Source organism: Bison bison, unplaced genomic scaffold (assembly GCF_000754665.1).
Source record: "Bison bison bison isolate TAMUID 2011002044 unplaced genomic scaffold, Bison_UMD1.0 scf7180017864063, whole genome shotgun sequence".
NCBI classification, from domain to species: domain Eukaryota; kingdom Metazoa; phylum Chordata; class Mammalia; order Artiodactyla; family Bovidae; genus Bison; species Bison bison.
This window is the reverse complement of record NW_011494635.1, coordinates 15,807,076-15,819,612: the sequence shown is the minus strand read 5'-3', so window position 1 is coordinate 15,819,612 and position 12,537 is coordinate 15,807,076. Positions and strand designations below refer to the sequence as shown.

The 12,537-nt window shown below is 61.8% G+C and overlaps 1 protein-coding gene across 4 annotated transcripts in view; it reads right to left on the bottom strand.

Annotated features, from left to right (window-relative positions):
- Positions 1 to 12,537, bottom strand: part of KCNQ2 (potassium voltage-gated channel, KQT-like subfamily, member 2) — a 43,638-nt gene that overhangs the window by 3,134 nt on the left and 27,967 nt on the right. For 2 of the 4 annotated variants that reach the window (XM_010836582.1, XM_010836583.1), the window contains 4 exons: positions 11,808 to 11,837; positions 4,178 to 4,401; positions 3,709 to 3,817; positions 3,195 to 3,326 (listed from right to left, as the gene is read on the bottom strand). In XM_010836582.1, the coding sequence (XP_010834884.1) occupies positions 3,195 to 3,326; positions 3,709 to 3,817; positions 4,178 to 4,401; positions 11,808 to 11,837 (495 nt within the window). Of the gene's footprint in view, positions 1 to 3,194; positions 3,327 to 3,708; positions 3,818 to 4,177; positions 4,402 to 7,727; positions 7,782 to 11,807; positions 11,838 to 12,537 lie in introns of all 4 variants that reach the window. The other 2 variants (XM_010836581.1, XM_010836584.1) reach the window with 2 other exon arrangements.

The window sequence follows — 12,537 nt, the reverse complement described above, 5'->3', positions numbered from 1 at the left end:
GGCCTGGAGCTGCTGCTGGTGGGTGCTCCCTGTACCACCCCCTCCCCTGGGCCTCTGGTGAGGAGCTGGGCTTAACCCCTCGTGCCCAGTCGGCCCTTCGGCCCCTTCTCTGTGGAAGTCTGCATGTCCTCTGGCTGCAGTGGTCCGGGAGGCCTGGGGACTCCTAGGGCTGGCAGGGCCTTCTCAGCCTCTGTGCTCTGCAGCGATGCCGGAAGGGCGGGCTGCTGCCTCGGGGCACAGCTTCCTTGGGGCTGTCCCCCATGTCCTCTTTGCGGGACACAGGAAGGACAGGGGATGCGACAAACACTGTCTGGGCTGCCCTGGGTCAGGCCTTCTCCCCCCGAAACTCCTTTCTTATAGGAGAGCTGCCAGGCTGGGATGCTGAGTACACTGACCCCCGGCCTTATGCAGAGAAACCCCAGCACACAGGAGTCAGACACCCCACTCGCTCCATTGGCCCAGCGGCCAGCATCCTTGCTGGCCTTCAGGACACCCCTGGTCCTCTCTGCCAGCACCCCATATCCCTGCCCTGGGTGCTGCTCTCACAGACCTACTAGGGGCATCACAGCCATCATTTCAACCGTCCAGGGGAACAGGAAGGCTCCCATGTCTGAATTCACCACCAATGACCCTGCTCCTGCTGCCTAACACCTAACTGCCCTCGTACTCCACTCCTCTTTGACCAGGACCACCTCCTACAGGAACCCTGACTGTGGTGACAACTGGACACAAAGCCCAGGGTTCTGGGGAACCCCTGGGCGCCCCACTCAGGTTGGGGCCTTTCCTAGTCACTCTTCACCAGAGTCTAGAGGTCAGAGGACTGGCTTGGTCCATAAGCGGCACAGAGTGACCCACCGGCAGTGGTGCTGGGAGCCTGCACTGGGGCTCGGGCAGAGCCCCCGCAAGGCAGGCCCTCACGTCTGAATGCATCTGGTCCCTGGGGGGCTGCCATCTACTTGTGCCCGGGGAGTGCCCCACAGTAGTCACACAGGTGTCACACGGCCTCCCCAGGACCATGCCAAGAGGAGCAGCTCAAGGGCCCCTGACCCAGCCTCCCGGGGCCTCAGAGGACGTCGCTTTGTCAAGGACAGGAACAACTCCATATCCTGTCGAGCAGAGAGGGTGCTGCCGTCATGTGGCTGGAGCGAAGGGGACTGGCATTCCACACAGACAGGCGGGGCGTGTCCTGACCTAGGTGAGTACTGGGGTGACTCTCTCGGAGGGGCCGTGGGTCCTTTGCTGGGGTACTTCTTGTGCCGGGGAGTTGAAGGGGGTGGGGGGCCCACAATCATATCTATCCTGGCGAGTAAACAAGAAAAGAGACACCGGGAAAATGCATCGTGAAGCAACATGTGGGGGGCAGCAGGAACTTGCAGAGACAAAAGGAACGACCTGCTGAAGGCCGCCCCGACCCTGGAGCGCAAGGACTCTGAGCTCCAGGACCTCGGCACCGGGCGGGTCCACAAGCTCGTGGCCCTGTCTGCCCAGGCCAGTGTCCACATGCACGGGACACAAGGCAGCTGGCAGCAAAGTGCCAAGGGTCCCAGGAAGGACATGAAGGCCCTGCCAGTGAGCGACAGACATCCAGCTCCTGCGGGGTGGGTCTGTCTCATCTGTTTTCCAGACGGAAAGGGAGGGAGAGGAGACCATCTAGGACAGAAGAGCCTGGTGAACAAAACAGCTGCTGTGACGGGTAGAGGTGGGCCAGCCACTGGGACCTGGGGCGGCCTCTCGCTCACACTTGCACACATGTGAACACACGTACACGCTCACACACTGCACATACCTGCATGTTTACATGCACTGGCACATGTCCACACACCTGTGTACACATGCACTCTCACACGTACACAACTGCATGGGCACAGACGTTCGCACAAACACACAGGTCTACTCAATGCTCGAGGAGGACACTGAGCGGCTGACCTCCTGGCCCAAGCCTGTGGACAGGAAGGGGTCAACCCCTGGCCCCACCCTAAGGGAGAGCTGGAGGCCTAGATGGACCCCTCCCCTGGAATCTCAAGCAGAACCGGGCGGACACCACCTGCCATGGGGCCAGAGGCTGGGCTGACCCCCAGTGCTGCTGCGACCATCCAGACCCCTCCATGGCCAGGGCCCAGGCTTCAGGGCCAGAGAACTGGCAGCAGCCTCAGGGGAGGGGCCTGGCCAGCGGAGGGTGAGGCCCACGCCAGGATAGACCCACGCCAGCCATGGCATCACGGGCACCACAGACACGTGTGCTCGTTTGTGTAGACAGTGCGTGCTTCTGAGCACATGTGTACTCAGTGTGCATGTGTGTGTGTGCTGGCCTATGGGACATGTGTGTGGACATGCGGCTTAGGAAACAGTTATTTGTGTATACATGTGCCAACATGCATGTGCATGTCGGAGTAGACATAGTTCTGTGTGCATGTGTGTCCTGGGTCCTCACTGTGTCTGTGTACATGCATGTACGACTGACTCCTGGAGTGAACAAGCCAGAGACGGCAGTGTCCGTGTGTGCACTGCCCCGGCCACATCAGGCACCTCTCCAGCCCCATCGCCTACTCTGGCCATAGGAATCCCTCTGCATGAGGGGAGGGAGAACCTGCCCTCCCATTCCGGAGGAAGAGGTGCCACATGGCCTAACTGCTGCCCAGCAGGCCCACAGAAACCTGCCCCTTCACCTCTCAACAGAACTAAGCTCCCCAGCTCACGTGGGCACACATACATGCAAGGACACACGACACACACAGATACATGCGTACACCCACACACTTCTGCCAAACATGTGTTGCACTCGTGTGCACACATGCACATGCATGCACTTTACACATACACACGTGTGCACACGTGTGCCTAAGGTCTACACACACGTGAGTACACGTGTGCATTCACACACGTGCATGTGCACACATACATACATACACGTTTGCCCATCATGGCAAGGGCAGAGAGAAGAGAGAGACAACAGAAAGATTCAAAAACAGACCACATGAGGACACGGCAGAAAGCCCACATGGGGCCGACGTGGGGCCAGAGAGGAAGGGCCCAGACGTGGCAGCAAGCAGGGCCAGCCACTGTGTCTGCAGCCGCATCTGCCACCACACCTCTGCCGGGAACGGGCAGCCCGCACTGCACCGGTCCCCGAACAGCACCCGGGTTTGGCCCAGAGGACCCGGCTCCGCACCCCAGGGCAGGGTGGGCCCTCTTGCCTGGACTGCAGGTTTTTGATGCGGGACAGCATGTCTAGGTGGCCGGCTGAGTACTGCTCAATCACGTCCATCACATCGTAGGGCCGCAGGCTCTCCTTGAACTTCCGCTTGGACACCAGGAACCGCATGACACTGGAGGGGTCAGAGGAGGGGCTGTGAGCCCTGGGCAGAGACCACCAAAGGCAGCCCCCAACGATCACCTAGCTGTGGCCCTCCCAGAATCTCTAGCCCTATTATCCGGGACACCCACGCCCCGTACTCCCTCCACCTTTGGGCCTAGCTGTGCCGAGGACCCCTGTCCAGTCAGGAACCCCCGTGCAGCACAGCTCCTGCTGTCCACGGCACCTGGCACCCGGGTGCAGGCGATGGCCATGACAGCAGGTGCCTTGTGAGCGGCAGGGCCCGGGCTGAAGGGGTGTCGGCCGCAAGGCATCCCCCTGGAGCCGTGTCTTCACACCCGCTCCCCAGGCCCCGCGTGCACAGATGGCTCCGTGAGAGGCAGCCAGGTCCTCACCACACGGCCCGGATGCTGACTTTGAGGCCTGGGGTCAGATCCTCTGTCACAAACTCGCAGTTGCAGCTCTTATTATCGTCCACGATGTCCTCCCCTGGGAGACTTGCTTCTGGGTGGAAGGACACAGCCCGTGAGGGGCCGGGCAGCACCCGGCGCTGCGGGGCCTGGTGCTCTGGCCCTGCAGCGCTCCAGTCCCCACTCCTGCCTTCTCAGCCTGCTTCCCTCTACTGTGCTTTTCGGGGAGCGGCCACCATGAGAGTGTAAGAGGGCATCACTGTGCATGGACGGATGGGCAAAACGTGGTATGTCCACACACAGGACCTGGGGAATGTCTGCCCTAAGAGCAGGGCTGCGCCGTCACCAGTACCGTGGGTGAGCATGGAGCTCGTGATGCAGGACAAGCCCGTGCAGCCCCACCTCCCAGAGCCTCAGGACAGCAGGCCTCCACCCCCGGGGCTGCCCAACCCACCTTCTGAGTTCTGCCTCGAAGCAGCACCCCTGGCCCGGAATGCCTGCCGGGCGCGGCCACGTTCCCCGAAGCTCCAGCTCTTGGGCACCTTGCTTGGACTGTCCTCCAGGCTCTGGTCGGCGCTGGGTGACCGGCGGACGGTCTGGGCCTGAGGGGACCCCTTGCCCTTGGCAGCCACGCCGCGGGGGCTGGAGAAGACACGGTCTTTCAAACTGACCTTCTGACTGCTCCCGCAAGAACCAACAGACGGACAGACACACAGAAAGACAGCAAGAGAGGTCACCCTGCAAAGAACACTCCAGCCCACTGGCTGCTGGTGGGTGGATGGGGCGCCGAGGCCATGGGGATGGGGAAGGAGGGTTGCCCGGGTGAGTGGAGACGGGTCAGCCCTACCACAGACTCCCGGGGCCCACTGGGTGCTCAGCCTGGCCGGGGACCGGTCAGTGGACTCTGAAATCACTTTCAGTTACCACCCAAAGGTGCCTGAGCTCTTGCCACACTGTCCGGCCAGGCCTCCTTCTCCAAACGTCCTGGGCACCTCCTGAGGGTGGCCCCAGGTCAGGAGGGTGAGGTCTGCAGCTGACCCCTGGGCCCCTCTGCCCAACCCTGGGGAGCTGCCTGGAGGAAGAGTTATAGGGGAGGGGGAGGGGAAGCAGCACGGAGGGCAAGGGTCTGCCCACCCCTTCTACCCAGGGCGGCACAGGCTCCCCCAAACAGGACCCATCCAGGAATAGAACATTCACGCTCTGGAGAACACTTGGGGTGCCAGCCGAGCCCTGGCCAGAGGCCGCAGGGAGGGGGCAACCATGGCCATCCAGCTGCAGCCCCATAATGGGCTCCCTGCCCTCATCTCTTGGTAACCACGGAGATGGATCTGACACCCCGAGTTTGTCGGTTCTAACATCCTCCAGGCCTCAGGCAGGAGACAAAAGCAGTTGTGGTATTTACAGGTCAGGCCCAGGGCCAGGCGGCCACTCACTTCCTCCCACAGACCACCATCTGCCTGGAGGAGAGCGAAGTCCCTGTGAACTGTGAACCCATTCATGCCACCACACTGAGGGGCCACCGGACCTCCTGGAGTGGCCTCTGCACTGCCCTGGGTCCCAGGGCCTGGGGCCAGCCCACACGGGCCCCTGGCAGAGCCTCTGCTGCCCCTGGGAAGCGACCACCACAGCTGATCCCTCAAACAGTGCCAGCCCCATCACAGATGCCCCAGGTCAGCCAGCTCCACTGACCCAAGGGGGACCCACAGCTGACACAGCGTCAGACGGCGCAGAGATGACGGGCCATGGACAAGAGAAGGCCCATGGCCTGGTCCACCCAGCCCAGACACTGCAGTCCAAGCTGGTGCCCCCACCTTGCCCCCAGCCAGCTGAGACCTTCTGTACTAGTTCTCAGGCCTGAGGCATGGAGTCCACTCGGAGGGGAGGTTCCCCCAGAGACTCTGGGTGCCCAGGGTCCCCTTGAGCACAGGAGCCAGGGCATTTGCTTGCTCAGGACACTAGCCCCAAGCCTGTAACTGCTGTGCCCGGCATGAGGCCAAGACAGGGGTGGGGGGCCAAGGGACCCCCGGAGCCAAGGCATGGGGGCCAGCGTGCAGATAATCTTCGTCATTCCCAAAGGAGACCACCAGGTGGTCCAGGAGAACCAAGAAGCAAGGGCCCCGCCAAGCCCTTGATGGGGACCCCCAGCTGGACTTGCTGTCCTGTACATACCAGGGGTCCCTGGAACTTGACCCCACGCGGCTGCCTGCGAGGACAGAGCCACAGGAAGGAGCCTTCCCTGGCCTCGCCCTGGCCCCGCCGTCCCATCCCTGACTCTCAGACTGCTCAGACCTCAGAGAAGCGCCCTGCTGGGGGACCATGGGTGGTGGTCTGGACTTTCTCAGTTATCACAACTCAGAGTCACAGGCACGCAGCCCCCCAGCCACCCTGATCCTTCGTCAACTCCAGGTGCTCGAGTGCCGACAGTCCTGCAGGAGTCAAGAGAGGCTCTCCCTCACCTCACAAGCCAAGGATGGAAGCAAACGCAGGGTGGGGCTCTGGACGCCTGCCCCCAAGGAAGGAGAGGGAGGCTAGCCCACCCTCCGAGTGAAGGGCATTTACACGGGGCCAGGGAGTAAGCTCAGGAAGGTCTAGGGGAGAAAGCAAGGCCCAGCCTCTCCTCTCCTGCCTGCCACCACCCCCATTCCCCATCCAGGGCAAAATCCCCAAAAGAGAAGCCAGCCATCAACAAGGATAAGCGAGGGGGCGCCCCGGCTGAGTGCCGCTATACCCTAGTCTGTGCGGCCAGGGCCCAGCTTGGAGGGAGAGGGCCAGCATCCACCGAGAGAACCGTCTGGCCCACGGCTGGACCTTGGATGCCCAGGGAAGGTGAGGAAGATGAGGGGAGAGTTGTGAAACACACATAGCGGGGCCGAGCATGGCCTGGGCCCCTGGACCGGCCATGGACACCTCTGGCCCTTCCGGTTCCCAGGCAGCCTGACCACAGCCCCCGACCTGAAAGGCCAGCCCCCTGGACACAAGCTCTGGGCAAGCAGGACAGCTTCTGCTGGGACCCCAAATCTCCCCTCCAAGGGCTGCAAGAGCCCCCCACCCCCGCAGGCCTACTTCGGAACACACAGGCAGCACGGCAGGTGCGGGGGGGTCTACCCTCCGAGCCCCTCTCCGGGGGAGCAGGATTCGGAGCATGCACGGATGCAGGTGTGCAGGCATGCCGCCCTGGAACCCCGACCTGCTGCCCGGCCCCTCCCCACGCCCACCGCTCAACATCCCTGCTTCCGGGGCCAGCTCGGACCACATGCACACGATGACTGGTGAGTGCCAGCGGCCAGCACCTGCGGGCCGCACGGGGCAGGGTGGGGCGGGCAGCAGGGGGCCCAGAGCAAGCAGGAGGACAGACACTTCCACATCCCCGAGAGCAGACAGGGCACAGAGAGAGGAAACGTCCCGGCAGTCAGGGAGCCCACTGGGCAAAGGTCTGCCCTTCCACCGTCCCGTTTCCAGTCTGCCCTAAACCAGGCCTGTACGTGGGAGGAGGGAGCCGCGGACCTCGGGCTTTCTGGTGCATTTGGTGTGCCAGGACCACAGGGAGCCCGGCACACACAGGACAGAGCCGCCTCCCGCAGGCGGGCAGCGGGTGGAGGGCAGCGCCCTCCCTTGCGTAGTAGAGGTGCTAGATGGCCCAGCCATGCGGAAGTCTCGCAGGAGAGCAATCAGACCCCGGAAGGCGCGCTTTGCGGGTTCAGACCCCCTGGCCGGCCCCTCTCCTGCTTGGAGCACAGCATCGTTGGGGCATCGTTTGGCTTAGGGCAAAGGAAGGGCGTTAGCGCCGTGGCCCTGTCGCCCAGGAGGGCACCTGGGGTCAGAGGCAAGCAGTGGCTCCACGAAGGGCTGGGAGGTGAGCTGCCAATCAGAATCGGGGCCTAGGGGGCCGGACGGGCGCCAGCCTTTCCCTGGCGCATCTAGAACCTCTAATAAGCAGAGTGTTTGGAGCGGGAGGGGACAAGAGCCGTGCAGCAATGGTCGTCCGAGCGGCGTGTCCGCGGTACCTAGCGTGTCCTGGGCAGCATCCACACAGGGACTCTGCGCACCGTCTGCCTTTACTGGAAATGAGGAGAGGACAGTTAGTCCTGCGGGCGCTGGCGACCGGAGGGACCCCGGCCGGGCGCGCGGGCGTGGGGTACACCCGCCACAGAGTTCGCATGGGAGAGAGAAGTGCGAGTGAGGAGGTCGCGCACAAAGTCCTCCGTCAGCCTGGAAAAGAAAATAGTCCCTATTTTTGGAGAGAAAAAAACTTTTTTTTTCTCTCCAAAAATACCTTTTCCTTCCAGCATCTATTTGGGGCCATCTCTTTCAAAAGATGTATTATTTTTTGCTATATTCATGCCAACAAAAAAATAATACATGGGCTGGCTAAGGCTTTGCTGGTTCTACAGGGACAGGATTTCAGAAAGCTCACGTTTTCAGAGGAAAAACGTGCGAGTTTGGCTTCACAAACCAACCCAGACAGCGGCCTGATCAGAAGTGGCCCCCATTTACCCAGAATGCAGTGGCCACCTCTACCCGGAGGGGAGCCAAGGAGGAGGAGGCTTGGGGCACCTGCACACGAAAGGACCGGCCAAGGCCAGACCCTGGGTGAAGGCTATCCTGACCTGCGGCTAGCTGTTCAGGAAAGGCTGCCGGTGGTCAGCCTGCCCAAGACCCTCCACAGAGGCCAGAGCGAGCTGTGCATAAGAACCTGCAAGTGTGTTAATTGATCAGTCATGTCCAACTCTCTGTGACCCCATGGACCATAGCCCGCCAGACTTCTCTGTCCATGGGGTTCTCCAGGCAAAAATACTGGAGTGGATAGCCATTCCCTTCTCCAGGGGATTTTCCCTACCCAGAGATCGAACCCGAGTCTCCTGCTTTGCAGACGGACTCTTTACTGTCTGAGCCACAAAACTTTTAAGCAAAAATGAAAAGAACCAGCAAGAACGTCAAGAAACCCTTCACTTCCCTGGGGTCTTGCTCTCTGCCTCCACCTTCGAAGTTGTTGCTTCTGAGACAGTGGCTCTCAAACTGCTGTGCCTGGAAACCCGGACGCAGCCAACAGTGTTGACTCACATTCACTTAAACACGGGTGGCACCTGCCACTGTCCCAGCAAGGATGTCCCCACATTAACACCAGCAAGCCAGGGTCAAGGCTCCTCAAAGAGCTTTCCCTCGACTTCACCGGCCTCGTCCTCCGTGGAGGACCCTGCAAGCATGTGCGCTTCCCTGGTGGGACCTTCCCCAGTTCAGGTTGTAGGAAAAAACTAACTAGAGGGCCCCCGGGGCAGAGGGGCACATCTTCCCAGGACTCAGACCACTCCCACCCCGGCCCAGCAGCCCACAGAACTCAACTTTAGGGCAAACGTGCTCTGCCCAGGCACACCCCTGAGGCAGCCACAGTTCCACCAGGGCCTGCCAGACAGATGAAGACCCTAAAGACTGGGACCTTGCCAGATCCTTGCAGGGGTCCCCAGGCCTGCACAAAGAGCCCTGCCTTGCCCCGCCTGGGGGCTCCTCCCCCAGGAAAGAGCATGAGGTAGGGTGGGCTGTCTGCCCCTGGCTCTTTTGAAGGACCTCAGCCTTGAACAGATGAGCAGCCCCGCACTGCCCACCCACCATTTCCTACATGACACCTCAAGCCTGGCTTCCACGCACAGGAGCTTGGGGAGTGGCTCTCCAACTGCAGCGGTTTCTTTAGTTTTAATGAAAATTTAAACAGCCTCATGTGGCCAGAGGCTCCTGCATGAAACAAGGAAGTCTGAGAGCAGGACAAGAGCAGGGGGAGGGGGACTGGTGGTGGCCCAGCCACCCCTCTGAACACTGCTCCTTTGCTTCGGGTGGGCAGTGAGGAGCCCTGACTTCAGCCCATCGCCTCTGGGCTCTAGGCTGGCCCTGGGGTTTCCTGCCCACATTCAGCCCGGGGGGGCCTGGGCTCAAGAGGGTGGAAGAGGTGCCCACAAACAGTCACCAACACCAGACTGGACAGACACGCACCCAAACACTGCACATGGCCCCCCACGATGAAGAGGGGGCCACACGGACGGGAGCAAAGCAGCTGGGGCGCAGGGGGTTCCCCAGGCACAGGAGTAGGCAGTCAGAAACGGGGTGGATCAAAGGGCAGGTCAGAGCCACACCCGGAGCAGCACAGCCCGAGACCCCCGTCTGCCCCCCCCCGCCAGCCCCACGCCTTGGTCTGACGCCCACACAGCCACAGTGCATGTCCCCACCTTGAGCTAGGACCAAGGGGTCTCCCGGCAGTGGAGGGCCCCCGCACCCACCCCATCCACCTGCTTAGGGTCCCCTTGCCGGGCAGCCCAGGAACAGCCCACCCACAGGTGTCCAGGGCAGGACCCTTTCCTGCAGACCTACTGTGCACCGGGTGCTGCACAGGGGCTCCTGGCTGCTCCAGTCGGGGCACAGAGATGCCCTGGCTGAAAGGTGTGCACCCAGGATAGGCCGGCCCTCTGTCCCAGGGCCTCAGCCTGGGGCCCCCAGGGGAAGCTGCTGGTCACAGGCAGGGACACACGGACACACGGGGAGGGAGGGAGGAGCAAAAAGCGGGGTCGAGGGGGGAGCCACAGAACGTGCTGGAGAGCCGGGGGCTCCCGTGAATCCTCACCTGGAGTCCTGCTTCAGGGTCAGCCACCTCATCCCCAAAGACAGAGCGGACGTGAAAGGGGCCCGAGAAGGGCAGTGACATGATTAAAGGCACTTGGGGGGGGCAGGCAAGATTTTCCAGATTGGGGGAAGGGAGGGCAAAAGAGGAGAGAGAGAGAGAGAGAGGCTGAGACGAAAGTTGTCTGGAGGGGAGAGGCGCGCAGGCGGCGAGCACAGGGAGCCGCGACAGGCCGGAGGGGCCGCGCCAAGGGCCAGAGAGTGCCCATTGGGCAGAGCTGAGGGCAGCCGTGCCCACCTCCTCGGCCTCAGGGTCCTGGGGGCTCACAGGAGGGGCTGATGGCAGCACCAACGGGAACCAACAAAGTGGAGCAGCCTCGGGGCTCCCCAGACACCAGGCTTGCTGCTCCCCCTCCCTGCCCACCTGACCACAGCCCCGTGCCGGGCCCGTTGGTTTGTGCCCATGAGAACAGAGGTCACTGCCCAGGATAAAGCCACTCTGGTCTGGGATCTAAAGGGTCATCTCTGCTGCTCTTTGGGCTGGTTGGAGGCAAAGCACTGCTGATATTTCCAGGTCAGCTCCAGTGGCCAACCCGCTTTGGGAACTCAGGGGTGGGGTACATGCCCCTCTCTGATGGATGCTGAAGCAGGGCTCAGCCCAATGCCTTCACAGCTGAGCAGCCTTCAGTCCAGGAGGGCAGGAACAAGCAGGCAGCATCTTTGGCCCATGGCCTGGGGGATAGGACTCCCCGTGCAGGTGTGGACATGGCACCCGGGAACCCCTGAGCTCAGAGATACACAGCAGTACATGGGCAGGTTGGAGGTCACCAGACTCGAAAGTGGTGAATTGATCTGGCTTTCTTTCAAAACTAGGAAAACAGCAGGGTGCTATCACCCTAACCCCAGCAGAGATCACCCCCGGGAGTCCCCATCTGGGGTCCCGGTCTCAAATTCACCTGAACCAAACAGAACTGCAGGGGCCTAGACAGACACGGGTAGTGCCGAGGGGGTGTGAGGTGGGGCAGGAGACCCTGCCCAAAGGGAACCCTCTCCCACTCCTCCATCCTCCAGAAACCTCCACAAATCAAGACCTGCAGGGGTGGTGTGAAGACCTCCCCTCAGAACAGCACCCCCCGCACTGCCTGACCCTGATCCGCAGTGTTTGGGACACCCCGTGGGAGTGTCCACCTGGGCCACCCTTGACTCAGAGCAGCCCAGACCCTGTGCCTGGAGCCAGTGGGACCGCTCCCCTGGAAGCCCCCCACCTCCCACCCAAGGGGCTGCAGTCACAGGCGGGCAGACAGGAGTTGTCCCTCAGCTCGGGGGCCTGGAAGGAGGCATAGACCCAGGTGCCCACATCGCCACCGGGCAGGGGTCCTTGTGCAGTGGCATTGGGGAGCATGCACAGGCCCCGCAGCAGCGCGAGCTCCACGGGACACGCAGAGAAGAGCGGAGGCGGCAGAAGGCAGGCGGGCACTGACCTGGGAGATGGCTCTGGCTGGGGCTCCTTCCTGCAAACAGAAGCACAGGATATCAGAAGCTGGCCCAGCGGTTGGACCCCACACAGGGCCCAGCTGATGCACAATGCTCCCATGGGCCAGGGCTGTGTGTGAGGGGTGCAGAAACAGCCCACACACCCCCAGGAGCTCCCCGGGGGGTCCAAGGAGGCAGATCCCGGAGGGACAGTGAATCTGGAAGGGGTCACAAGTTTTGAGACTGAGGGTGCTATGACCCCATGTTTATGGACACTTGTTTTAATCAGCATCACCAATATTAACAAACTTTGAAAGAGGCAGTGTGAAGAAAGCTCTGGAGCTGTCGAATTCCACAGTCGATACTCAGGACAGCTAAGGTCCTTCACTTAACCATATCCACGAGGACTCTTCCAGATAAGGTCATGTTCACAGGTCCCAGGACACAGATGAATCTTTGCAGGGGGGCACCATCCAACCCTCTCCAGATGCCCCACTGCTGAGAGCTCTTCAAACAGCCCTGGGCGCGGGGCCCCAGCAGGCACCCTCCCCTCCTCTCCCACTGGCCAGTCCGTGTCCTCGGCAAGCCCGTCTGTGTCAAGTGCTCCGGGAGTCGCAGGTTTTGTAGTCGTGAAGGAACCAGCAGGTGCTACCCATGTGTCTCCACCCGATGCTCCAGGGTGGACTCTTCCTCTGACCTGTGGCCAGAGCACCAGCCTCCCCGCCCCATATGGAGCAC